The 27,333-nt window shown below is 56.4% G+C and overlaps 1 protein-coding gene across 1 annotated transcript in view; it reads left to right on the top strand.

Annotated features, from left to right (window-relative positions):
- The window catches only part of IQCE (IQ motif containing E), an 80,616-nt gene that overhangs the window by 10,183 nt on the left and 43,100 nt on the right, over window positions 1-27,333 (top strand). Inside the window, 20 exon segments of the mRNA XM_060284273.2 lie at window positions 53-181; window positions 680-732; window positions 734-818; window positions 1,726-1,796; window positions 4,465-4,578; window positions 4,698-4,748; window positions 6,642-6,712; window positions 8,031-8,103; window positions 8,303-8,352; window positions 10,593-10,756; window positions 12,016-12,071; window positions 13,277-13,476; window positions 15,366-15,470; window positions 16,740-16,830; window positions 19,295-19,453; window positions 21,052-21,075; window positions 23,302-23,409; window positions 23,876-23,997; window positions 24,785-24,885; window positions 25,827-25,940. Of these exon segments, the coding sequence (XP_060140256.1) occupies window positions 53-181; window positions 680-732; window positions 734-818; window positions 1,726-1,796; window positions 4,465-4,578; window positions 4,698-4,748; window positions 6,642-6,712; window positions 8,031-8,103; window positions 8,303-8,352; window positions 10,593-10,756; window positions 12,016-12,071; window positions 13,277-13,476; window positions 15,366-15,470; window positions 16,740-16,830; window positions 19,295-19,453; window positions 21,052-21,075; window positions 23,302-23,409; window positions 23,876-23,997; window positions 24,785-24,885; window positions 25,827-25,940 (1,941 nt within the window).

The raw sequence follows: 27,333 nt of genomic DNA, 5'->3' as shown, positions 1-27,333 counted from the left end.
TTGAGCGGGCATTGATACCTTGCACCTCTAAAACCACACGTTGGCCTTTCAGAGTCACCTTATCACTCTAAGCCGCGAAAAGTGGCCTCCTGGAGGTCTCTGAGGACAGCCGGCAGCGCGCCCCTCGGGAGCCAAATGTCCTTAACCCCCCAGAAGCTGTGGCTGGGAAGCTCAAAGCAAGGTATGTGGTCGCCCGGGAGAAACCCTTCCTGCTCGAGGGGAGCGTCTTAGAAATCTCGGGTGGTGACCTGGCACAGAGCGTTTAATACGACTCGTTGGAGCCGCACTGTTTTTGATCTTCTCAAAGACATCGCGCCCCACGGCTTTTACGCAGCGTGTGGTGTGGTTCCTGACGTTTGCCGCCTGGGTCCTGGCTTGTCTGGGCGCTGCGGGAAGTCGTGTGTTGGAGCTGCTCCTGCTGGCTTGAGGAGTTGTGTGAGCTGTCCCGTGTCACACCAGCAGCTTGAGATTGGGTGTGCCGGGGATACGCACACCGCGGGAGTGGGCAAACGCCACACGTCAGGGCTTTGTTTATTTTGCGGGCCGGTGGCTGGACGTTTCTCACACACCACTGGTCTCCCTAAGCTTTCTTCAACCCTGAAGACTGATTATTAGAGGCAGCGCCTTACGTTGTCTCTGCTTGTACCTGTCATATTAAATCCATGCACGTTGAAACCAGGAAGTCTGACCCCAGCCCTGAAATCAGACCTCACCTTGGAGCGTGCATGGACCAACAGCCCCCCCCAGCAGCACCCCTGACGATTTGACCGAAGCGGAAAGAATGCAGAGGTCAAATCTCAGGCGTTCTGCCAGCCACGGTGAGCACGTTGGTGGTGACACAGCCACGACTGAGGAACAGCAGAGCGGAAGGGCATGGGGATTGGTGGGTGTGCTCTGACAGTGAGATCTGGGGCTCCCTCAGTCAGAGTGTCCTGAGGACAGTGGCCCCTGAAAGTCCATCCTGCCCTCCTAGAAAGCGGCTTTCCCGATGTGGACAGAGACATCGTCCCGGGCTTCAGTGGTGCCTATCTCCCTAAACTTAGAGTTGTATTTAAATTTGTTGTATAAACAATCTCAGAAATGAGAACTGCAAGGATAATAAAAACCCCAGATGTCACCAGAAAGAATCGATTGGTTTTCATGTTTCCGTCTTCCTGTCTGATCTTACCCACGTGCTTCCTCCCTCCTTTACTGCTTTGCTTGTCGGCCCTGGCCCCGTGGGAAGCACAGAGGAACCTTGTCCTGGTGCCAGGGATGGTCACCTTGCCGCACTGCTAGCTGGCAGCGCTGTTTCAGGCTGGTGTGTTTCAGAGTCCTGACCCCTTAGGGATCACATGGAAGCAGAGAGCAGTGTACACTGTACCTACCGTTAGACATCGGACTGGGTGCTGTCACCTGCGTGATGACATGACCACGTTTGTTTTTGTTTGTCTTTTTATCTGTTTGCTGTTTAAAATCTAAAGACAGCACTTCTCCTTTTGACCCCCTCCGTTAATCCTTTTACTATAATTAAGCCCCGTGTTCACATCTTTTAGTTTTCTCTTGCTTCTTCTTTCTATATCAATACCGGTTTTGGTTTCCTTACTTCTGGCGAAAGAAGTTAACACAAGAAAAAAAAAAAAAAAAGAATAATTTCATTAACCTCCAGGTTTCCCTTAAGGTGTGGCCAAGAATTCCTTCTGCTTTGCAGACGGTCTTTTCAGAGGGTTGTGTGTCTCCCTGCAGGTTATGTTCCTGGGACCCCTGTCTACAGAGAGATGGAGGGCATGTATGACGAGATCATTGAGCTGAAGAAGGTAGCGTTTCCCTCTGTTCTCTGTTGACTTTAAGCGGGAAAGCCCTCGGTAACGTGGACGGAAAGTCACACCTGTGCTGGGCTGTGTCACGTGGGAAATAGGAGCTGTAGAGTGACAGCTGAGTTTAAACCCCGGCCCGGTGCCTGAGCAGCTGGGCGGCACTGGCTCACGGAGAGGGCCTCGAGCCCGCTGTGAGAGGAGCCTGGACAGCAGTTAGAGCCCGCCGTGCTCTGCTTCTCCGGCCCCCACGGTGGACAGCACCCGGGGGGGTCTAGATTAACTCCAGTCCCTCTGCGCCCTGAGACTTGGCCTTATGATAGGTCTTTTGGTGGTATTATTATCAATAACTTCCCGTTTGCATAATTCTTTGGTGTTAAGGGCATTTCACAGGCCTGATCTCAGTTGATGTCCACAAGGGCCCCAAGAGATATAGGTCATAGCCTTGAGATTCAGAGAGGTGAGTAGTCTCTCCAAGGTTAACCAGTAGTAGCACCAGGATTTCCATCAAGGTCACCTGCCACCCGTTCCCTAAGGCACAAACTGTACTGCAGTAAATGACATCATCCTCACCTGCTTCACCGTCACCGCTACACCAAACCGGTCTTTAACAGCCGCACATATTCTTGTGCCGCTGGAGAAACGACTGGGCTTCCTTCCCTTCCGTCACGTGAGTCTGTTCACAGACCTGACGTCCCGACCCCACCCCTGCCCCGCCAGCTGAGCTGCGTCCGTCCGGAGGGCTGTGATCAGTCTGGGCAGCGTTAAGCAGGGCGTTGGCAGCCAGCGTGCCCAGAGCACGTGAGGAGTCTAGAAGCCATCTCGCCTGAGGGGCACCGGGCCAGGGCCCGTGGACGGGACCCAGCCCTCACCCGCGGGAGCTGCACAGCAGTGCAGGGCCCGCCCGATGAGTCAGGGCGTCCCTGTCCAGAGATGTGTTAAGTGAATGGGGCACCGCAGGGAGGGTTGCTACCTTGGTGAAGGGACCGTACCGCGTGAGCTCTGAGAGCCCTGAACAATCGCCGCAGCGACACTCTCAGGAGGAACCTGCCTGGGGCCAGAAATGGGTCTCTGGGTAAAATGATGCTAACTTCACTCAAACTAAATAAGCCGAGGCTTCTCTTCAGAGAGGAGAGACTTTTATCTTCAAGACTGTCGCTCTGGCAGCTGGGGCATCAGGGTAGTTTTTCTCGGGCAGGTAATGCCTCAGTTTCCTGTAGAAAAACGGGGCTAATCATAATACAATTTCACAGGGTTTTGTGAGGATTCGATAAAATGGTCCACGAAGGGGCTTTAGTACCGGGCTGGTAGCTGTGCTGAGCACGAGGAACAGGGAAAAGGGAGGGCGCTTTTCTGGAATCCATATTTCTGGAAGAAGAATTCCCGGTGTTGGATTTCTTATCTTTCCCAGTGACCGTACATTAATTGACTAATTCACTAAACACTTGTGAGGGCCAGTATCTCTCCTGCCGGCTGTGGCCATGTGGCCGACTCCCCAGGCTTCCCCCAGTGGGACGCACACTTGGTTGGAATTGTCCTTCCGGTGCTGGGGGCTGGCTGTGTTCAGACACTTCGGACTCTCTTCTGAGCACTACGAGTCCCTTGAAAGGAGAAGGGCTTCTCCAGGATAACTGGCTAATTTGGGGGCAGGCTGGTGCTGGACGCTGGTTCACCACGGAACTAGCTGACCCGCGTGGGCATTTCCAGATGAGCCTTACGAGCACTGGCTTAACCTTACGCTTTTCAGGCTGTGGGGCTTCCCGGACTAGGGAAAAGCTTTTTCAAGTGAGGACGTTGAAAACAAACTTTAAAAATACCCTACCATCACCATTTCATAAAAGAACTATATATGTCCAAAATAATAGGAAGGGCATAATTTCAAAGTACAGGAGAGTGGTAAAAATTGAATAAACTTAGTTTTATGGGGCTTCCCTGGTGGCACAGTGGTTGAGAGTCCGCCTGCCGGTGCAGGGGATGCGGGTTCGTGCCCCGGTCCGGGAAGATCCCACGTGCCGCGGAGCGGCTGGGCCCGTGAGCCATGGCCGCTGAGCCTGCGCGTCTGGAGCCTGTGCTCCGCAATGGGAGAGGCCACAACAGTGACAGGCCCGCGTGCCGCAAAAAAAAAAAAAAAAACTTAGTTTTATGAAAAACTGACAGTCTTCCCTCTAAGTTCACCCCAGACTGGTGAAAAGTTCATCCCCAGGTAAACGTTTGGGAACCACTGCTCTGACCAACTGAGCCTTAGTTGAGGATAAGAATTTTAAATGGACACAAGACTGTGATAGTATGTGGTGTGTGAAGAACATGGGCTTTGTCACACGGACATGGAGGAGAGCATGTCACATGGGCACCTTCCAGAAGTGCTGCTGGCAGTATCGACTGGGGGAGCAGCGTTTGTCTGTGGCCGGGGTGCTGCTGGCATTGTGTGGGGCAGAGTTCCTAGTTGCCTGGGTAGCCCTGCACCTAACGGGGCATTTACCCCCTGGCCCAGCCTTCACTGTGACGTCCAGACCTCCCTCACCCACTGCACACGCAAAGCCCTGATTGGGAACCAGGCAGCTTGTAAAACACCTCTCCAACTCAGTGTTTCACCAGGATGTGTGTGTGTGTGCACGGGGGGTGTGTGTGTGTGTGTGTGTGTGTGTGTGTGTGTGGTCCTTCTTTCCTTCAGTCATTACACGTGCACAAAAGCAACATGGATCTGATGAGAACAAAGCTTCGGCGCTTAGAAGAGGAAAACAGCAGAAAGGACCGGCAGATAGAGCAGCTTTTGGATCCTTCCCGAGTAAGTTCCTGGCCCTGCACGGCGGTGCCCCGAGGCAGGCGTGGGGCGTGGCCAACGCGGGGGCGGGGGGGCGTGGCTAGACCACGTCTTGTCTTCATTCCTCAATCTGCTTCCCACAGGGCCCGGATTTTGTTCGGACTCTGGCAGAGAAAAGGCCTGATACTGGCTGGGTGAGTATAATCTCCAGCAAAACAGATAACCTGTCCACTGAAACCTTACCTTCCAAACAGCCTGTAGAGAGATGCCTTTTCTCTACAGCACTCATACCAGAGGAGGAGCAGATTCGGGGAAGGGCTCGGGACCTCCTGAAACCCTACTCCACGGAGCCGTAGGGATTACAAGAAGATGCTGGGGGGCTCTTCGTGGGAGTGGGAGGGAGGCTGAGCAGGCTTAGCACGAAGGCCGGAAATACACTGTAGAAAAAGGTAGTCACAGTGGGGGACTCAGCCCGCCACACCTAAGAAACACACGTCAGGCCTAACAAGTGATACTGATTTAAGACAGAGAAACAAAGCAGAAACAGAATTAGACCTTAAAACACATACAAACCCCTCCTGTGTGTTATGTAATAATACATAACAGATTGAATGGAACAAAATTATGGCAGATGGAGCCAGTATGATGAATGCTATGGCAATAAGCGATAGCAGTTGGAGAAAAATGTGTCACAATAAACCTCACATGAGTCAAGGAAGTACATTTTTCTAAAAAACCTGATATGCTAAAAGAAAACTGGAAAGGATCCAATTCTGAGATTATTGAACACAAAAATCACATTAATGATGCAATTAATAACGGGTTTGATAACATAAACTTAAAATTTATAATAAAAAGGGCTTCCCTGGTGGCGCAGTGGTTGAGAGTCCGCCTGCCGATGCGGGGGACACGGGTTCGTGCCCCGGTCCGGGAAGATCCCACATGCCGCGGAGCGGCTGGGCCCGTGAGCCATGGCCGCTGGGCCTGCGCGTCCGGAGCCTGTGCTCCGCAACGGGAGAGGCCACAACGGTGAGAGGCCCGCGTACCGCCAAAAAAAAAGAAATACTTGCCCGTGTGCACAAGGAGGACCGGCCGGGAGTTTCTGTAATAGCAAGAGTGGGTTACAAATTAAGCATCTATCAGTAGAGGAACGGGTAACTAGAATAACATCGATCTGTAGGAACTAGTGGGGACAGATCACCAAGACGGCCTATTGAGTGAAAAGAACAAGCTGCAGAATGACGGGGGGGAGGGGGCACCATTTGTGTAAACAACAGCAAAATGCCAGACTTTCAGGGGCTGTGCACACGTGTGTGCGTGTGTAATAAGGCCTAGAGAATGCACAGGAAGTTGATAACAGTATTTAGTTGACAGGGGTCAGCTCCAAGGGTATAGCGTCATCTATAATTTTTTTTCAAGAAAATGTATTCATGTATTACTAGTATAATTAAAAATTACCGTAAAATCCAGTTAAAAAGTTGTTTGACTCTTCAAAAAGAAAGAAAGGGATGTTCTTTCGGGAGTACAGGGTGTTATCTCCCAAAGTGTCCCATGAACAGAGAACAGGAGGCATGGAGACGGAAGGGCGTCTCAAGGCCTCTGTCCAGCTGCCCGGCCTCCTCCAGGCCCGCTCCCTCCCAGGGGCGTGCTGGGGACCGGGGTGTCCTGGGCGGGCTAGGCTTGGTGAGTTTTGCATCCAGGGACTGGGGTGGCTTCCTCGAAGGTAACCGTGCGGCGGCCTGTCCTTCCTCCAGAGGGTGGCTGTGGAATGGGATGGAGGGGACGGCGGCACCTTTTGAGTGGGAGCATCCCCTGTGGCCCCACTCACCGGCCCCTCTGCTCTGAGCGGGCAGGACAGCCTGGCCCTGTCTCTCCAGCTGAGTCTAGAAGAGATGCCAGCGCTGATGGGGAGGACAGCTAAGTAGGAAGGCGCTCTGGCAGGAGGCTGTGCAGGTGCTGCCGGGTCAGCGGGCCGGGGACACCCAACCCCGCCCGGGGAATGGGGCCGGCTGAGCCCCTGGCGGGAGGGGGAGGGCGAGGCCATGGCCGCAGAGACGTCAGCTTGACGCGTCCTGTTGCCTTGGCAGGTGATCAGTGGGCTGAAGCAGAGGATTCTCAAGCTGGAGCAGCAGTGCAAGGAGAAGAACCACACCATCGAGTACGGAGCCTTGGGGGGCCGGCCGGGGTCGGGGGGTGGCCCAGGCTCGGGAGGGGCCCGCTGGGCGCGCACCTGGCCTGCCTCCGGCTCCACGTCCACACTCGCTGTGCCCTCAGCTCCAGCTTCCGTTCCCACCCTGCCCCCACGTCTGTGTCCAGCATCCCGTTCACCAAAACGGGACCGTGAACAGCCGCGCCTCTTCCATCCGACCCTAAGGAGCAGTGTTCCCCTTTCCTCTTTTCCTGTTCCTGTTCCACTGAAGAAGTGCTTTCTCTCCTTAGTCTTCTGTGGTCACTTTTCATCTCCAAGATGAACTGTATAGACCTTGATAGAAGCCCTTAACGCTTGGTCATCTCCCCTACCTGCTTCTCTCGCTGTCATGCACTATCCTGGTACTGTTTTTTTTTTTTTTATTTTTTTATTTTGCGGTACGCGGGCCTCTCACTGCTGCGGCCTCTCCCGTTGCGGAGCACAGGCTCCGGACGCGCAGGCTCAGCGGCCATGGCTCCCAGGCCCAGCCGCTCCACGGCACGTGGGATCTTCCCAGACCGGGGCACGAACCCGTGTCCCCTGCATCGGCAGGCCGACTCTCAACCACTGCGCCACCAGGGAAGCCCCCCTGGTGCTGTTTTTAGGGCAGCAGTGCGGACTCCTTTCCTGCTGTTTTATCACAGAGGAGAGCCTTTCCTAGCTGTGTTTGAGTTTACTTAAGGAAACCTGAGTTTTCACTTTCTGTTGTATCCTCTTTATACAATAGAACCCCCCTCCTTTGTTTCTTGCTGGAATCGTCAACTTTAAAATTTTTATCATTTGCCGATTTCTTGTGTCTCAGAATCCTGAACTCTGTAACTTTACTTTCATTTCTCTGTTAGAGCCTTTTCCCTAAAGTCTGTTAAGTGTTGAGAACAAGGGGAATTATACAGGCAATACAACTTGAAAAAAATGATTCTCTTTCCTTTAAAGAACCATTCCCTCCACCTTCCCCAAAGATGACTCTTCCCGTCTAACCCTGAGGTCTTTCTTCACAATTCCTGCCGTTTTTAAAGACAGGCCCTTGTTAGCAAAGAATACCTGCCGGGGGTCGGTTACCTCACCCTGGAAAGCGGCAGGTCCAACAAGGAAGGGCCCTGGAGGTGTGAGAATTCTCTCCTCGGCCTTGTGCAAGGCCACGGCCAGCTGAGGGCCGGCTCAGGCTTCGCTTCCCAGCCCGGTTCTCTTCCAAAGCCCATCCTTCTCCCATGTCCCGGGAAACAGGCTTCCTCTTGCTCTGCCCGGGAATGCTGGCACCGCCATGTCAACTCTGAACTTGGGTTTTTAGCAAACTGCAGACTGATATGAAGACCACTAACTTGGAGGAGATGAGGATCGCCATGGAGACATATTACGAGGAGGTGCGTGCCCTCCTGCCCCGGGGTGGGGGGCGGGGTCAGAGGGTGGGGGGCCAGCTGCACTGAGGGGCCCTCTTCTAGTTCATCTTAACTTGAACACAAATCAGCAACTTAGCGCTCACTTCCTGCCACTGGGTGGAAGTCAGGAATCACTGCCGTTTTTTCATTTTGTATTAAATGCATTTTAATTTGGTGTTTACAGATTCATCGTCTCCAGACTCTCCTGGCAAGTTCTGAAACGACAGGAAAGAAGTATGATCCTCTCCTTGGGAGCCATGTTTCGTGTGTTGTTTTCATGTTAAACTGCTGTCAGAGCAGGGCAGGCCTTAGGTGGGGCCTGCAGACACTGCCCTGACTTGGGAGCCTGCGCCCGTGTTGCTCATGGTTAGAGCTGGCGTGTCCCCTTTGGGGTGTTACAGATGTGCCCCCACAGTTGCCATGTGTTCCCCACTGACAGCACAGTCGGTGCCCTGGGCTCTCATTGTTTGTACTGCTTCACAGCTTCCAGCTTAGACTTAGAAAACACTATTTTTCAAAGCAGATCTTCCTTTTCGGAAGACATTTAGTACCAAGTACAAGTTCATCTTGCCAAATAAGTTTATTAGGAGAGACATCAAAGTTTCCTTATCTCGTGGATTTTCCCTTGTCCCTTTCCCAGGTGATATCAGGCTTTCAACAAATTAGGAAAGGAGGGATCCCTTATCTTAGATTTGGTTGTGTCACCAGCCTCTGCAGTGAATTACTGACATTTATTGAGCATTTACAATGTGCCAGGCATGGTCTTCCCTTTTTCTCCTTTCCTCCTAGTAGTTTAAGATGAGGGCTGGTCGGGACTTCCCTGGTGGCACAGTGGTTAAGAATCTGCCTGCCAGTGCAGGGGACATGGGTTCGAGCCCTGCTCCGGGAAGATCCCACGTGCCGAGGAGCAGCTAAGCCCGTGAGCCATGGCCGCTGAGCCTGCGCTCTAGAGCCCGTGCGCCACAAATACTGAGCCCACGTGCCACAACTACTGAAGCCCGCGTGCCTAGAGCCCGTGCTCTGCAACAAGAGAAGCCACCGCAGTGAGAAGCCTGCGCGCCGCAACAAAGAGTAGCCCCCTCTTGCCGCAACTAGAGAAAGCCCCGCATGGAGCAACGAAGACCCAATGCAGCCAAAAATAAATTAATTAAATAAAATAAAATAGGGGTGGCAAACTTTCTGTAAAGGGCCAGAGGAGTCGATTCCCATTATTCACAGTGTTATGTTCTGTAAAGTGTCCACGAACACTGACTTGGGAAATGCTGAACCAGTGCTTCTAGGGGAAGCACGGAGTTCTGTTCCTGAGACCCTCTGGTCACAGCTTTCCCATCACCTGACCGGCATACAACCCGCCTTCATGTGTGTTTCCGTTTAAAGGCACCTTATTTAGTGTCCGTTCTTAGCACTGAACTCTTGACCAACCGCGCCGTGACTCAGGCCTGAACGAAGCTCTGACACGTGTGGTTCCTCCCTGAGCTGTGTCACAGCCTCCTAGCAAGTAAGAACTATGCTGCAGGGGACCGCTGAGAGCGGCGAAACCAACAGAAGGCACAAAGACGAGAAAAGACCTCGAAATCCACCCTGTGGATAGGGCGAGACCTGAGACCAGATGCGGACGGCGCTTGTCCCCCCAGCCGGGAGTGAGCCCGCCTGCAACTCAGACCCACAGACTGACTGCAGAGGCACCACAGGCATCGATTTGGGGGTTACAGATACGTTTTAGTGAGTAGGCGAATTTGCAAATATGGATTCTGTGAATAAAGGGGATTGACTGTATTTTAGACTTATTTTGCGGAATAAAAGGCAAGATCAAAACTATTATCTAAGGGGCTTCCCTGGTGGCGCAGTGGTTGAGAATCTGCTGGCTAACGCAGGGGACACGGGTTCGAGCCCTGGTCTGGGAGGATCCCACATGCCGCGGAGCGACTAGACCCGTGAGCCACAACTACTGAGCCTGCACGTCTGCAGCCTGTGCTCCGCAACAAGAGAGGCTGCAACAGTGAGAGGCCTGCGCACCACGATGAAGAGTGGCCCCTGCTTGCCACAACTAGAGAAAGCCCTCGCACAGAAACGAAGACCCAAACAGCAAAAATTTAAAAAAATTTAAAAATTAATAAAACTCCTACCCCCAACATCTTTAAAAAAGAAAAAAGAAAAAAGAAAAAAAAACTATGATCTAAGTACTTACGGAACAACAGAGAAAGTAAACGTCCACAGGTTCCTTAGTGGTCCTGTTTAATGTCCATTGCTAATGACTGAACACAGTATTTCGTTACACAGGCTCGCTGATGAGAAGAGCGGATAGCAGTCTGCTTGTCTGGGCTTCAGAGTTAGTGTTCCCTGTTCAATCGCAAACGTTCATCGGCAGAAACCACGCTGAGCGCCCAGGCCGCCTAGCGCCCCCCCCTCACTCAGGACGCGTAGTAAACCAGTTCAGGCACCAAACCTTAGCCGCTTGGTCTCGTTCCTCCTAGGCCTCCAGTGGAGAAGAACATCGGCCTTAAAAGGCAGAAAAGAATGAGCAGCGCCCTCCTGAGCTTGTCCCGGAGCGTCCAGGAGCTCACGGAGGAGAACCAGAGCCTGAAGGAGGACCTGGACCGCGTGCTGAGCGACTCCCCCACTGTCTCCAAGATAAAGGGTACCTGCTCCCCAGAGCTGCCAAGGGGGGAGGCGGGGCTGGGGACGCCAGGAGGGGCCCCAGGATGCGGGCGGCTGCGGCCGCAGGGGAGTCGTGGCCCTCCTTCCCCCGCGCACCCGGGGCAGCGCTGCTCCAAGGTGTGTTGCAAAGCGGCGGCAGCCTGCTGAGCGCCAGGCGCCGCTCTAGACACAGAGCTAGAGCAGTGAAGGCGCTTTGCTAAGACGAGAAGCCAGCAGGTCAGATGCCGGCCAATGGTAAGAGCGCGGGTCAGGGGGCCGCGGGGGGGGGGAGGAGGGGGGCCGGGGGGGGCACCAGCAGGCGCAGAGCCCCCGAGTGTCCCGGCGCGTCTGAGGCCGGGGGCCCAGCCTGCGTACGCGCTGGCCATGGACACAGAGGTGAGGGCGGGGGAGAACAGGGCCCTGCAGGCCACTCAGGGGACAGAGGGCTGGAGCAGGGGTGGGAGGGTCTGCCTCGCCTCTCGAGGACCCCCTGCTCCTGTGCTGAGTGGATGCCGTGTAGGAAAGGGCCTCGCAGGGGCCGCTGGTGGCCTGGCCCAGGTGGCGCAGCAGTGGTGAGAGGTGGCCGGGCTCCGGTGCACATGGGGAGTGGTGCAGCCTGTGAGGCACACGGGGTCCGGGCTACTGAAAGGACAGGCGGGGGTGGGGGCATGGAGCGAGCGTGCCGGGGGGTGGGTAGGCGGCCGGTGGAGGTCGGTGCGTCGGTGAGTCGGGGGTCGGGCGGGGCCCTTGGCAGGAGGACCGGTCCTGGAGGCCGTCGGGGACCAGATGACCCGGCGAGAGTCCGGTCACCCAGCGAGTGAGTGGGGGGAGGATGGACCAGCTGAGCCGCTTGAGGGGCCTCCAGGAGCGTGTGGGTGTCGGGGAACACACTGGTGGCCGGGGGGCTGGGGCCGAGGCCGGGGCCTGGGATGTGGCGGAGTGGACTTGCTGCTGAGCTGGAGAAGGGCCGTCTTGGCAGGCTGGTGAGGCCAGAGCCCGACGGGGTGGAATCGGGAGAGAAGGCCGCACTGAGCCCTCTCCCGACCGCTTGTGTCGGTAAAGCCGTGGTGAAAGGGAACAGACGTCGCCGTGGGGCCGCCCTCGGCACCTCAGGTCTGCCGGGCGTGGGGCCGCCGGCCGTGGGGGCCAGCCTCTGGAGGGGATGCCGTCGGGCCGTGCTCCAGACGGGAGGTCCGGGCTGAAGGGGCCCGTCGGGACGGCTGTACGAAGGGCGCCCGTCACACCCCGCTGTCCCATCAGGCTCGGTGGAGTGGAGCAAGCCCCGGCTGCTTCGGCGGATCGCAGAGCTGGAAAAAGTGAGTGTGGTCCCGCCACGGAACCTTCCCTGCTCAGGACCTGCCTGTGTGAGAGCAGCGGGTCTTAGAACACGGGACAGACACAGCGCCGCTCCTGGGACTTACGCAGGGAGTCATGTAAACGGTGGCTGTCTGTCCGCAGACGGCACGCGGACATGCTGACAAGAGGAGACTTACGGGTCCGGACGAGACCTAAGGGCATGTCATGCCTGTCCCTCGTGTCACAGACGGCAAAGCATGGTCACACAACACACCGAATCGTTTCAGGCTCTTGTGGGCACCCGTCGCTGGGTGTGTAGGATCCCAGAGCCTCTCAGACACCCAGCCTGCCGTGCACCTGGGGGCTTTTTACTACCAGCCACTTACCAGACTGTTTCTCACCACTCGTATAGTATTTGAATTCTCAGAAAACTGTGCATCCGCACTTTGCCAACCAGGAAAGTTAGGCAGTTACCGTTTCCTCATATCCCCCATGTGAATTTGCAAATGTCGTCAACCTGGTTCTGTTGAAATGGGTCAGAAGTGTCCCTCCCTTTTGAGTACTGGTACAGTGTCAAGTTAGAACTGTCCACTGTTTGGCTGCAGAGTAAATCTAGAGGGGAGCGATAAAAAAAACAATAATTTCACGTATTTACAAAGCAGAGAACTTAAGTGTCTATAAATTGTGGGTAGTTCAAGAATGAAGCTTGTTAGGAAGGAAGGGCAGCCAGGGGTGGTCCAGAAGCCGGTGGGGCAGCGCTCTTCCGCTCGGAGAGATGCTGACATCAGTGGGAATCTGAAGGCACTCAGTATCTCCAGCTGGCAGAGCTGGATCGTCCTTGACGTGTGAAAGCACAGAGGCTGAAAATTCCAGACGTCCTAGGGAAATAATAGGGTAAACAAGCACAAAGGAAAGCAGTTTACGATTTCACCTTCCGTGCTCTGCTGTCTGTTTATTACCGCACCTGCCCCATCCCGGCTGGGTCTGCGTGCTCCCTGCTCCAGAGGAAGAGAGTTCTGGGGGCGGGAGGGGGGGGAATGCCCTTCCATCGCCCCCAGGACTCTGGTGGAGCAGAATTGTCCCCGGTCAGCGTCCCAGGCTTCTCAGATCACACGCAGAGCTCTTCCCATTCCCTTGCTTGGGATGAGTTTCCCCTTGGCCGTTGTCTCTTTCCTAGGAAAGTAAAGTAAGAGATAACGTCTAACAGATGCCTTGTTGCCTCCAGAAAATAAGTCTGATGGAAAGCCCCAAATCGCACACTTCAGAGGTGGTCCTGTCTACCCCGCCGGCTCACTCGGTGTCCAGCTCCACGGTGCACCGGCAGCCACGTCCCGACCGCCAGGAGGAGAGCGAGCGACTGCGGGGGGTTGTGAAGAGCCTGAAGGGCGAGCGGAATGCCCTGCACACCCGGCTGCAGGAGCGAGAGTACGTTGTCCCGCACGGCTGGCGCCCGGCCGCCTCCGGGAGGGGTCCTGCTCCCGTGACGTGTGTAGTTGCGGGACTTGAGCTGTTCTGGGGATTTGGGGAAGGCTCAGCTCATGGCAGTCGTCACACAGATACGTTTCTACGATTCTGAAACTTGTGGTGTTTTAGTTGTGAAATGAAGGCAGCTTTAGTGGGGAAAAGGAGACACTGATTGGCCGTATGATGTCACGAAAAGCACGGGGCGGAGGGTGCCACTTAAATCTCTCTACACGGAATTCCAGACGGCTTTCCAAATTCTTTACACGGAATTCCAGACGGCTTTCCAAATTCTCTACACGGAATTCCAGACGGCTTTCCAAATTCTTTACACGGAATTCCAGACGGCTTTCCAAATTCTTTACACGGAATTCCAGACGGCTTTCCAAATTCTTTACACGGAATTCCAGACGGCTTTCCAAATTCTTTACACGGGATTCCAGACGGCTTTCCAAATTCTTTACACGGGATTCCAGACGGCTTTCCAAATTCTTTACACGGAATTCCAGACGGCTTTCCAAATTCTTTACATGGAATTCCAGACGGCTTTCCAAATTCTTTTTCAGAGAAGCATTGACTGTGATTGATGCGTGTAAGATAACAGGCCATCCATCAGGTCTCTTGCAGAAGGGGTTAAAGATTCAGTACTATGTTTACAGCACCTAATCTGTGCATCAAACAAGACAGTGCTGTGGCGCGTGGAGTATTCAGTGTGACCATAAGAGTGCGGAAGGCGAGGCCTCAAGGTTCTGCTCATTTGCCCTTTGTTCTCTAGTGTCTCGCTCTGTAGCCCCCTTAAAACGCTCCTGTCTCCTCCACCCGTTGTTTACGTGTGGCTTCTCCAGTTGCAGTTCTGTCGCGAGCAGGCTAAACCCATGCATCTTCTGAGATGGTGTTTCTGAGACCTTGCTACTCAGAGTGTGGCCTAGGAAGCCAACGGCCGCAGCATCAGCTGGGGGCTGGTTAGAGATGCAGACCCTCGGGCCCTGCCCACCTGGGGCTGGTTACCTTGGCCTGGCCCAGATCTCCTGAACCTGACTCTGCATCTAATGAGACCCCCCCCCCAGTGATTCACGTGCACGTCGAGGTCTGAGAAGGACCTGTCTCTGCTGCCTTCTGTTCACAGCAGAAGGCAGATCCCTTCCCACTCCTCCTGTTTTTTCACCTCCAGTCGAAGCCTAATAGTGCATCCATGTGCTAGGTTCTTTATAAAAATTAGGCCAGTCATTTTGCACGGTAAATAGCATCTCTGATTATCACTTAAGCCGTCGCATGGCACGATAACAACTTCCACTCCGTGAGCCCTTACCGTGTGACACTCCTGGTGACGTATCTCATTCACGTGATGTCACCACCACGGTGAGCAGTGGAACGTTTTATAGCCACGTTCTCAGCGAGGCGTCACCTGTGGGGCACAGGCAAGCTTGGGTGGAGGTGCCTGGGTACCCTCTTGTCTTCAAGGCCTCAGCTCAGGCTGCATCGCCGTCTGGTCCATGGCGGGTCCTGGGAGCTCTCATCTCAGGAGATGAGGCGCCCAACTGTGTGACCGCTGGGTTAATGCCTCTCCCCGCGGGACGGTGACGCCCGTGAGAGCGGGGCCTGCGCCTCGTCCGGTAGCCCTGCTCCGTCCGTTGCCCGCGCGCACGGAAGGCGCTCAGTAAATAACCAGGCGCCCCCGGCGCTGCTCCCGGATCCCTGCAGTTACAGAGAAGGGCCTTTCTTCATCCTCATCCATGCATAAGGAAGGAGGGTGGACCCGTTACGTTTTCTGAAAGCTCTTCGTGCTCTGGTGACCCAGGTCACTGTGAGCCTTTGTTTTAATGACCCTGAAATATCTCTGGTTCCTCGTTCAGTCTGGAGGTGAAGCAGCTACTGCAGACAAAGGCTGACTTGGAGAAGGAGCTGGAAAACATGAAGGAGGGTGAGAAGGAGGGAAGAGAAAGAGAGGAGGCTTTGAGGTGAGTGGACGAAGTCGGAAGACACGCAGCCCCGGGCCCTTCCTTGTTCCCCAGCCCCGCCCACCCCGGCGCATCCGCGCTCAGCCCGCATCGAGAGCAGCCCGTACAGCTCCAGCCCGATCACATCGCCCCTCTCCTGAGGTCCTCCCGTGGTTGGCTGTGTCCCTCAGAGTAAATATCCGACCTCTGGGGAAAGTCTGCTCACGGTTGGGCCAGTGTTTGCCGCTCTGGCATCACGGCCAGCTCCCCGGCCCGCACCCTCCTCCAGCACGGCCGCTGCGGGCAGCCTCAGACGCGCCCTGATTCCACACCCCGGGTCCAGACGCCACCTCCCACGCTCCGTCCTTGACCTCTGTCCACCGTAGATAAAAAGTGGACACATGGCAAATGTCCGTCAGCTGGTGAAGAGAGTAAAAACGGAAGTACGTCCGTACAAAGGGATGAGGGCTGACACCTGCCACGACGTGAATGAGTCAGAAACCTGATGCTCCCTGAAGAGGCGGACAGAAAAGCCCGCGTACTGTGCAATTCGCACATATCTGGAATGGGCACATTAATAGAGAAGACAGCGGATTAGGGGTTGCTGGGGGTGGGGGAGGGGAGAGTAGGGAGTGGCAGGTAAGGGGCTCCTGTCTGGGGTGACAGAACTATCCCGGGATTAGATAGTGAGGATAGTTGCACAACGTCGTGACTACACTAAAAACCACTTAATCGCATATTTTAAAATAGTGAGTTTGGGGTTATATGAATGTTATCTCAGTAAGAAATGCCCAAAAAAGTAGGTTAGAAATCTGCACAGAAATATTTAGCGCTCAGAATAATTAGTAAGACACGGATTACCGAAATGAATACCAAATTTTATCTTCAGAATAAACGTGACTAGACTTTGCTGGAAGCCTAGCATTAAAGTCAATCAGAATGGGCGGCGTACAGTGAAGAATTATTTTTACCTTGCCTCTGAAATCTGTAGCAAGTACCTGAGTTGTCTTTCCTTCCACTCGCCTTGCTTGTTAAAAACCCCAAAGGATATCCGTGCACCGTTCACGCAGTCGGTATTTTTTCCGTTCCTCCCGTGTGTCAGGAGTGGGGCCGGAGGGGTCGCCCTGGGCAGTGCCGGCTCCTGGGCAGTCAGGTGGTGGCGGGGCACCCACCTCGTTCCCGGGGGGCATCCTTGCCAGCTCTGCAGGCCGCCACCCCTCCTGTCACGTACAGACATCTTACACGGCGTCATGGCAAGTAAGGTGTCACTTTCTTCCCTTCCCACTTCAGGGAGGAAATTCAAGCACTTACCAGGAAGTTTCAAGAACTGGAAGAAAGTAAGAAAGGAGGGGAGGAGGACCCCGAGGAGACGAGCCCGGAGGTAGGGTTGTCTGTGTTTTTACCTCCTGTCCGGCATGGCGGGACTCTGAGCTGATGCGTTATGGTTCTGACTGTCTCCGTGCCCGGAGTTTTGCCTGAATCCAACGTTGACAGTCCAGTTTCCTTCTACCATCACAGTCGATTTCTATAAATTGCGTGTATTGAATCCTGGAGTTCTGCACTAATTATCAGTTAATTGAATTTTCAAACTAGTATTTGCGTCTTAGATAGTTAAGCCGGTGAGTGAAGATCTTCCCCAAACTTCAAATAAAAGTTTAAATATCCAACAAGGGTTGCCGTTAGAAGGCGAGAAGGAGTTTGGGAAGGCCCCAGGGAAGGCTGGAACTCTCAGCGAAGAACCGGGAGGTTCAATGTAAGTTGCAGAGTCTGCACTGACACGGGGGCCGGCCGGGAAGGCGCTCGCCGGGGCCGGCACGGCCCCTGCCCCTGCCCCTAGGCCGGGGGTTGGGTGACTGGGGAGCCGCAGCTCCCTCCGCAGGGCCCGTGGGCAGTTAGGCAGGCGGTGAGTCTAGGCTGACCCTCCTCCCTGTCCCCTCGCTCCCTCCATTTCTATGGACACAACGGCAAGGGTCTCCCCTGGCTCCTCCCTGAGCACCTTCTTGAACCAGGGGAGCCCCCTGGCCCCCGTCGGCCCAGTGCCACCTATGCTAGAACTTCTAGTGGCGAGAGTGTGTCTCCTCGCTAATCCTTTTTTTTCCGATTAATGGATTCCCCAGATGGCAATTATCATCTTATATCTGTTAACACAAAAAACTCATAACTGAGGTATTGAAACCCTGTGGCTGCAGTTTGCCCCAAGGGGAGCCTGTTGTGTGAGTGTGTGACAGGGAAGACCAGCCTGGCCGCGCTGAGATGGGCAGCCGTGCCACCCTCTTCTGCGACACTGGCTACAGATCTGAGTAACACGCCGAATCCACCAGGACGGCCAGGCTTTACCCGGCACGTGTTTTAGCCGAGAAGTTCTGTTGCTTCAGAAAGCGACTTGCTGTTTCGGTAGCCAGTAGCCTGATGGGGACTGGCCTCTAGGAGAGGGAGGGCATACCAGGTGCGGGGTTGACTTATCTGCTGAGAGTGGAAAAGAAAAGTGTTTGGGTTTGTTTTTTTAAAAAATCTAGACGGGCCTCCCTCTTGCAAGGTTTTCTTATTTAGCTGGAGCCCTGTTTTAAGGCCCCTCCTTCTTTTAGCATCTGACGCTACGTATACTTCAACCCCAGCACAAAAGGGAAAGAGAAAAGCCCTAAAAGGGAATGTGGAGAAGCTGACGAGCGTGTCTCTCTCCAATTACAAGTTGAGACAAACCCCAGGCGGCCGACTGATTCGGCAAAGGAAAGGTGGCTCTCCTGGCGCATGCTGGCTGGAGCCCCGGGGGTTGTGCGGTGCCCTTGACCCCGCATGTCCAGCTGGCCACACGTGGGGTGGACGTGTGGGTCCACCTCAGTCCCTTCCGTTGTTCAGGAAAGTAGACATTCTGTGTTACCCGTATGGGTGCATCTCCTTGGCGGATTTTCCAGTGCTTTAGAGAGTGTTCTGAGTCCTGCAGAGGCACTGTCCTCCTGTCCAGGAGATTGGCCACCCTGCCCGATGGGCCCTTTTCAGGAGACCCCCACCTACCCAAACACCCGCGCTGTCGGCCCCAGGTGGCTGCGGTGCCGGGCCGCTGACTGCCCGGCGTGTGGCGGGCAGAGCTGCTCTGTTTGTCTCCTCGAGGCTCCTTTCCCAGTGGGATGCTCACGGTGCTGACCGGCCCGTGGCTTGTCCGCCGCAGGCAGCCCTGACCCCTGGGGGGCACCCAACACACGTGGATTGGAGAGTTCTGCCTATTCCTGGAGCTTCCCCTTAGGGAGAAAAAATATTTTCCACGTCCACCGGAACTGGCAGTAATGGCTTTGTCTGTGCAATTCACCTGGTTCTGCGCTCCCACTGCAGGGGACACAGGTTCGATCCCTGGTCCGGGCAGTTCCACGTGCCACGGGGTCCGGCCAAACAAACAAACAAAAAACCAAGCTAGGGATCTATTGCCTTTTATCTCAGAAGTCCCATTTTTGTAATCCAGCATTAGACGAAAAGGGAGCCGGTGAAGGACCTCCCGGGAAGCAGGTAGTTGGTGCACAGACGTGACTGAGCTCAGGCGGTGCGTGTGGTTACCTGATGACGCCACAGGCCGCGTTGCTTCCCCTCCTCGCGGGAGGGCGCTACCCCCAGAGTTTACAGGGTTAAGGACAACCGACTTCCACCCTAGTTACTAGCGCATATGTTAGCTCTCCAGAGACTTCTTTTGTCGTCTGGCATGCTGAGCGGTGTGGACACTGATTTTTTTCCTCTAAATTAAAGTCTAGTCTGAGAAGCTCTGCCTGCATCCTAATATCCTGCTTCCTGGCCTGATAGCCGGCTTCTCTGCCCCCATCCCCGACCCAGTCACCCTTCTCACCTTGGACTTCCTGCAGACCCGGGAAGCGCCCCGACCCCCCGGTCCCTCCCAGACGGACTCGGAGCTGGACACGAGCGAGGGGGGCTCCTCCCGGCCCCGCTCCGGCTGCTCCGAGGGGAGAAGAGACGCCGCCGCCCGGCTCCTGCAGCGCCGGTGGAAGGGGCACCAGCACTGGGTGAGAGTTCCCTCGCCCGCCGGCCCTCTGCCGCCCACATCCTCACTCGCCAGCCCTTCCTCCGTCCCTTTGCCGGGGCGGGCTCCGTGCCAGACGCCCTAGACACGTCGGAAAACGTAGGGAGGCAGAAGATAGCCTCCGGAGACCCGGGGTCTCGGGCGGCGAGGGCGAGAGGAAGGCCGCGCCTGGAGCCCGTGTGGGCGAGCTGGGGGATGCCTGCCGCGGGCCGGGCAGTGGCTGGTCTGGAAGCCTCTGTCACCTCCCGACGGGTCCCAGGGACGCAGGCTGTGGGTGCAGCGCCCCTGCAAGCACGGGACTGAGCTTAGGGGTCTCCCTGGCGGTTCGGGCCCCATGGCAGCCCTTCGCTGGGGCTCCCGGGATGGCCGTCTTGTCAGGAACAGGGAGAGCCTGCCTCGGGGCTGCTCCTCAGGGGACGGCGGTGTGGGTGACGGGACAGCAGGGCTGCGCGTGGGGTCTCAGACCCGGGGGTGGGCTGAGTAGGGCAGCAGGGGCCGCAGGCTGTGCACGACAGACCGGGAGCCGCGATGTCCCGTGGTCTCGCTTGGGGGAGGAGTGGGGCTCCTCTCATCAGCTCCTGGGGGGGCTCGCGGAGATGGGGCTCGCGGAGACTGCAATTGTTAAAGGACGGTGCTCTCTGATGACGAAATGCTCTACAAAAGCCGCCTCCCCCCGTTTGATAGAACGCACACGACCCTTGTTCCCCCAGCTGGACAAACAAACAGAAACTGGAGCTCTCCACCTGCCCGAACAGTGTAAGATCTTAGCTCCGGAAATCTGCCGGTGGAGGGTTTTTTTAATCATGGCTTCTTCCCAACTTTGATGACGAAAATTTACAAAACATAGAACGTGGAAAGACCTTAGTATCTTCAGCGAGGCGCTAATTCTCGCCCCCCACCTCGGTTCAGCAACAGCGTGCGTTTAGCCACGTTTCTTTTCTGCACGTACTGTTTTTTCCAGAACTGTTTGAAAGTAAGTTTTAGACGTTATGAGACTTCAGTGCGTTATCTTCTAGGAATGAGGATGTACCACTTAACCATAGTACCGTGACAGCACCGGAGAAATTCCCCCGCCACCCCGTGATTTTGATGACTGGTCAGACTTGGGAGTCAGTGACCCAGACCCTGCACGGGGGTCCCCTTTGTAACATCACCAGCGGGCAGTGTCCAGCCACTCTGTGGACCTCCAGAGAGGACACAGCATGTTATAGGACAGCTCTGGCTGGGGGAGGGGCTTCCTCACACGGAGCCTAAGACAATCCCGTCTCAGTGGTCCCTGCGAGTCACTTTGCCATGCAGCCAGCCAGGAACTGCAGACGCCCCCGTGGCGGCCTGGGCTTCGGCTGTGATTCGCCTCCCGGTCACGGTCACGGCCGCTCGCTTCCTCCTTCGCTGTTGCAGGCGGGTCTGCATCAGCTCCATCAGCCTCTCCCGGAGCCCCTTGGGTATGGGTGGCGGGCAGGGGGCTGACTCTGCTGTTGCGTCGCTGTTGGCTGTGGCAGGGGGAGGGGCCAAGGGACGAATACGGTATCACAGAAAACTCATCCTCATGTTAATTCGTAACTGATCTCCTTATTTCAGAAAAAACAGGCCGTTGTGGACGAGGTAAGCCAGTTTTATTTTACTAATTTCAAAATACGTATTTTTACTTTGGTTCAAGTGACTGTGCGGAGATCTCAAGAAGCGTCATTGAGTCCGTGTTTTCACGAACCCAGGCCAGGCCCCAGCACTGAGTTAGAATACTGAAGTGATGTTAACATCAAACAAACACTTGGATAATTTCGCACTTTCATAATTCATTCAGTCATTCATCAGTCTCTCAACACACTTTTATTGATCGTCAGTTCTGTGGGCCCTCAGGACACAGAGAGACATTAAGACAGACAGGCCCGTCCAGGATGGAAGCGGGGTTTAGGGGCACGTCCACGGCGCTGTGGGGTTCCTGCTCACCAGGGCCGGGAACGTCCCTGCAGGGGGGCGGGCCTTGAGAAGGAGAGGGACTCACTGAACTGGGGAGTGAGAGGAAGGGCATCCTGGGCAGGAGAATTCGGCAAACAAAGCCCTGGGTAAGGGAAAGGGTGTGGCTTGCCCGGGAAAAGGAGAGCAGGGGTGTGACGGAATGCGGGTCAGAGCAGAGGAGAACAGTAGGGTATGTGGTAGACAGTGCGCATCTAAGCCGCCGGGACCCTCGCCCGGCCTCCCCACCGGCCCCAGCTTCTGCTCTGCCCTCCCACGGCCTATTCCCTTTGCAGCCACCTGGATGATGTTTTTAAATGTTAAACCACATCACTCCGTAATGACTCCTCTCACACTTGGAACAAAACCCAAAGCTGTTCCCTGAAGCCCTGCGTGCGCTGCCCCCCGGTCACCCCTCCGGCCCCGCTCAGTCTGGAGGCGTCTCTGGCATCCTTGAAAATATCCAGGCTGCTCCTGCCACAGGGCCTTTGCGCCTGCTGCGCCCTCTGCCTAGAAGGCTCCTCCTCCAGACACTCGCATGTCCTGCTCCCGGCTTTACTCAGGTCTCTGCTGAAACACGGCCTTCCCTGGATGCCGCACCACCGGCACTCCCCAGCCCCGCGCCCTGCTTTAGTCTTCTTCATAGCTCCTGTCCCTACCCGATACTTCACCCTTTTTGCAACTGTTTGCCCCTCCCATTAGAATGTAAGTTTCGCGGACGCAGGGACCATCCCGTGTTTCTGCTGCTAGGTCCCTGGTTCCCAGAGGGGTGCCTGGCGTGCGGTCGGCATTCAGTGAACGTTTGTGAGCGACTGAGGGGACGAGGGTCCCTGGAAGGACCGTAGAGCACCTTTATGAAGCAGGCGGCGGCCTGTGTGCTGTCGATGGTGTTCCGCCCTTTCCCCTCCGGTGTCCCCTCCTCCCTCAGCCTCCAGGGTGATGACAGACCCGCCGTGCGGGCTGTCGTGTGGGCAGCATGGCGTGCAGGACGCCTGCTCCCCTTTCTGGCCCGCTCGGTCAGCACCCTCTCCCCTCCAGCGGGTGCGGTGGCTTTCCTGTGAACCGCGTGGTGGGAACCTTCTGGGTTTGTCTAGATACTCATCTGCTTTTCGTGCGTTATTTTGTCCTTAGTAACTGATGTTCTCTCGCCTCTTTGTTGTCTCCTAACCCCTGTTTGTGGCATTTCCTTCACTTTGCATTCAGGGAAGACAAAGATGTGTTCTTTTGGTGACTGTGATCATGGACGCATCTGAACCTCTAAACGCAGGTTCAGCGGTGGGGCTCAGCGTGCTAGAGTGTCGTTCTCCTAAATGTTATGGAGCCGTAAGCCCGTGCTCAGGACTAGAGGCAGGACCCCTGAAATAAAAGTGCCGCCCCTAAAATCCGGAACGTTGATCTCAGCACTTACAGAGCGTCCACGTGTATCTCTAAAGAAAATGATTTAAGATTGAAGTCGAAGGATATGTAATTCCTTTGTCATAGTCTGAGATCAGGCTCCGCCCTACTTGACTTTAGAAGTTGTACGTGGAAAGCGTATGGAGTGGAATAACTATTCCAACACGGAATAAACGATCTCAGCATGAAAACATAACTACGTGTAAAAGACGGAATCACATTTGCAGCTAAACGTAATAGCGTTTCACAGGGCCTTTTCCTTCCCAGAGCAGTGGCGTGTTTCTCGCTGTAGGAGGTTGTGGCGAGTGAGGGAGAGAGGCTCCTTCAGGCACTGCCGAGATTCTGCGGCAGAAAGGGAGCCCTCTTCTCGGCCGTTGGAGCTTCTCCCTCTGGGACACCCCAACCCGTGCCTGCCGTCTTCCAGGGAAACTGACACCCGTCTCCGTCTCCCCCCACCCCCCACCCCGCTGCCCCCGCTAGGCTGCCGTGCTGCAGGCGGCTTTCCGGGCGCATCCGGCACGGGCGAGGCCATTGTCTAGTGGAGTGTGCAGCCCGGACCCCCCTGCCATGCCAAGCCCTCCCACCCAGGTAACCCTCAGGGGCTGCACACGGGCCCAAGTCCTAACGTTCTCTCTCCATTTCTTCCCACGCTTTGTCAGCGGGACAAGCGTAGACGCCTTTGGGTCCTCGCGTCCTGCCTCGCCCTGGGCGTGTGCCTCGCCCTCCAACCCCTGGCACCCGTGCCCTCCCCCAGGGTTGAGCTTCAGGAGCCGAATGGCGTTGAGGTGCTGGGACATCGAGTACCGTGTCCATCTTGGGGTCAAGACAGAGGCTTAAACTACAGCAAAGATAGGAGTCCCTCCCCTGGGAAAACCCCCAGACGCCGATTCTAAGAATCTCTGAGTCCAAGTAACCTGCAGTCAGGAAACTGCTGGTGAAATAGTAACGAGGCAGCACCCGAGTCGGAACCGCGCTCCTAACCCGGCGCCGAGGGTCCGCGCGCAGGAGGTGGCGGGGGCTCACGCGGTTCTCTTCCCCACCGTCGCTGCCCCAGGACTCGCCCGAGCCCCGCGTCCCGAGCCCCGTCGTCCAGGCCGAGGGGGACCCGTGGCAAGAGGAGGCCATCACCGTCATCCAGTCTGCCTTCCGGGCACACCTGGCACGGGCCAGGCACAGGTAAGTCCACCTGGCAGGCCTACCTCTGTTCTGTGTCGCGGGGCAGTGCCGGACACCTGCGGGGCCTCCCCAGCCAGAAAGGCACAGGGTGTGTCACCAGAGCGTAAGCTACACCCACCCACCGGGTGAGGTGGGCCACCGGCTCCGGTCCTCGGAAAGAAGCCTTTCTAGGACCGTTCCTCCTGCTGGGAGAAAACAGATGGGAGGGGTTAATAGCGTGGGGTCCGGGGAGCCCTCGGTTTGCAGACCGCCTGTCGGCCTGTGCCGATGCCCTGCCCCTTCCTGAAGGACACCGTGGCGTGACCCGTGTTCAGGAAGACGTGGGTGTCGTCAGAAGCCTTCCTGCAGCAACACATTCTTGTCAGTGGCGCCGTGCCTGCCGGATCCGCCGGGGCTTGGTCAGGACTGTCCCGGCTGCAACGGCTCAGAACCCTGTATGAGTCACCTCGGGCAAAGAGTGGGACTTACAGCGGGCCAGGGGCCGAGCTCGGGTTGGGGCCCGTCCCTGGTGCAGCCAGCCACGGCCGGGGGTGCAGGGGACACGCCCGAGGCCCCTCACAGCCCGCCTGTCTCAGGACCTGGGCCCGTCGGCCTCGCACGATGTCTCAGGACCTGGGCCCGTCGGCCTCGCACGATGTCTCAGGACCTGGGCCCGTCGGCCTCGCACGATGTCTCAGGACCTGGGCCCGTCGGCCTCGCACGATGTCTCAGGACCTGGGCCCGTCGGCCTCGCACGACGCTGGCCTTCCCTAAAGTCAGAATCAGCTAGTCTCTCTCTCTCTCCCAGTGCTGCTGGTCCAAGAGCTGCCCCTGCAGCGTTTCCCGACAGACCTGCTTGGGCCCCACACAGTGCACCCTCCTCTCCGCCCTTCCCTGCAGCCTCTCCTGGTAATTGCATTTCATTTTGGATCTCACGCAAGGGGCAGCTGGCCTTCTGAGGTTTCAACCAAAAGAGCTACCACCGTCCCGGAAGCTGGGACGTGTAAAGTCGTGTCAGGGGGCTTGTCCCGCGGCCACCTGCGAGCTGGGTGACGCCTCGGCCACACCTTCCTGTCACAGCTCCGTCCCCTGTCCCTTGGGTCGTAGGGGAAAGAGCCGGCCCCAAGCGACTTCCCGGAGCCCGACAGGCTGGCCGGTTCCGGGGTCGGTGACCGCAGGCCACGCCGCCGGACCTTCGTGGTTTTGATTTTTATTCTCAGCTCTAACTAGAGCAACGCGGTGTCCCTCCTTTGGGCCAATGTTTTTCCTGTTTGTTGGTTTTAAGTAAAACTTTGCTTGTATTTCCTCTTCTGCTTCATTAAGATCCAATAACAGTCAGTGGAGAAATCCCTGGACTGGCAGGGGCGCACAGCCCATGGTGAGACCCGGTCCCAGCTCTGCCCCACTCCAGACTCGGGGTCCTCCCCGGGCCTCACTCCTCCTGTGCGAGAGCCCGAGGGTTGGGCAAGGCCCCTTGCGAGTCGCTTTCAGTCCCCAAATGTATGATTCTGCCTGTACTTCACATCCTCCTCCCTCAGACGGTAACCGGGACACTTGCTTGGACCATTTCTGTGCGCCAGAGGTGGCACAGAGGTGGCGGTGTGAGGTCGGGGACTGTCACTAGACAGAGCGCAGTCTTGAGTCTCGTTTGCGAGCGTGGCGCGCAGGCTGAGTTCTGAGGTCGCAGAGGCGCAGTCGGAGAAGGGCAGGTGCAGGAAGGGCGTGGTGCTTCGTAACGAGGGAGAACTGTAAGAGGAGCAGTTTTTCTGAACAGAAGTGTGCGCCTAGGGAGATGGGTGGGTGCGACGAGCCTGTGACGATGGGAGCCTCCCACGTGCCTGTCGTTTCAGGGCAGGAAGACAGCGAGGAGAGCAGCGGGGAGACCGCGGAGGCTGCGGCTCCCGGGGACGGAGCGCCGAGGCCATGGGGGCCAGGGGCACCGGCAGCCCCGCCGCCCTGCTCTGGTGAGTGTCGGGTCGCGGGGGCCCTTCCGGGGCTTGCCTGACCTGGAAACCGCCACGTGTGAAAAATCGTACTCTGTCCTCTTCGGTAATCTTGTCTGGCTTTGTCAGAGCGAACTTTGAACTTTGAGGTTCTGTCCAAAACCTCCGTCTGTATAAAGCTCCCCAAAGGCTGCATATTATTCTCCCAAAACCAGTTTCAGGCGGATTTCACCAGACCCTACGTCTGGCGACCTTTAGATTCCTCGATCAGGGCTAAAGGGCCTGTGTATGGCGCCCTTTTCTCCTCTTGTTAAACGCGTGTCCTTTCAAAGCGGCAGCTCATCCTCCTGCCTGAAAAGTGCCACCGCCGGCCTCGTTCGGGCCCTTGTTTACACGAGGAAACGGTCCCTGTGAAAACTGCACATGGAGCCCTTGTTTGATCTGATTGTGAAAGTGTTTTTAAAGGGAAAGAAAAACTGAAGCTAACCTTGAAAACTGCTGTTTTTAATTTCATAAGTTTTTCCACTCTCATAGTCTTTTTGACAGTTACAGAAAAAAAGCTGACACAGTTACAGTATCCGCAGCACGCGGGGTGGTGATTTCCTTCCTTCTTTTATCTCAAGTCAGGGATTGGTTCCTTTTTTATTGGCACTTTACTCTGTGAAGCAGTCAGAGCAGAGGCCGTCTTCTGGGGCTGGGAGCACGGGCCCCAGGCCCCAGGGGAAACTGCCCCTTCCTCACATCCCATCCAGGTGGCCACTGAGGGCGCAGGGGGTCTGCAGGGTGGTCGGCAGGCGCATCCCAACCTAGGGTCGATTACGATGAAGAGTTCAGATGTGCGTGAAGAAAGGAGCGAGAGCTCGCGGGTGGTCCCTGGGTGTTGGCCTGGCCTAGCCCGCCCCCTCCTCCTGCGGGGGGCGTGTCCTCCCAAGGAAGCCGGGGGCCACCGGCTGCATCTGCCCACGAGTCACAGCCGGCCTCCCGGGCCGCAGACTCCCGGACGCACGCTACCGTGAGGGCGCCGTGCAGAGAATCCCCGCCGCCGCCTTGAGCCTCCCCCGTGCCTCCAGCCTTCACCTTTCGCCGCTGTTTTGCTTCGGGGAAACTGGCCGACGCTTGGGAGCTGAGCGCAGAGGGTGCGAGTAGGCGCTAACGAGGGTGGCCGCGTGGCGTGGCGTGGCGTCCGTCAGGTCTGCCCCGCCGTCCCTCCCGTGTCCGCCCCCGGCGGCGCTGAGCGTGGCTGTGACCGCCGGCCCGTCTCTGTTGCAGCGGAGCCCTCTCCCTCGGGGCCGCGGCGCGCCGCGACTCCGCCCGCGGAGGACGTGAACTCCGATGACTCCGACGAGATCGTCTTAGCTCCGCCTGTGCCCACGAAGAAAATCGCCTCCCCGCCCTAGGCCCCTGCGGTCGCCCG

This window comes from Globicephala melas, chromosome 15 (genome assembly GCF_963455315.2).
Source record: "Globicephala melas chromosome 15, mGloMel1.2, whole genome shotgun sequence".
NCBI classification, from domain to species: Eukaryota; Metazoa; Chordata; class Mammalia; order Artiodactyla; family Delphinidae; genus Globicephala; species Globicephala melas.
This window is presented reverse-complemented; position numbering and strand designations above follow the sequence as displayed.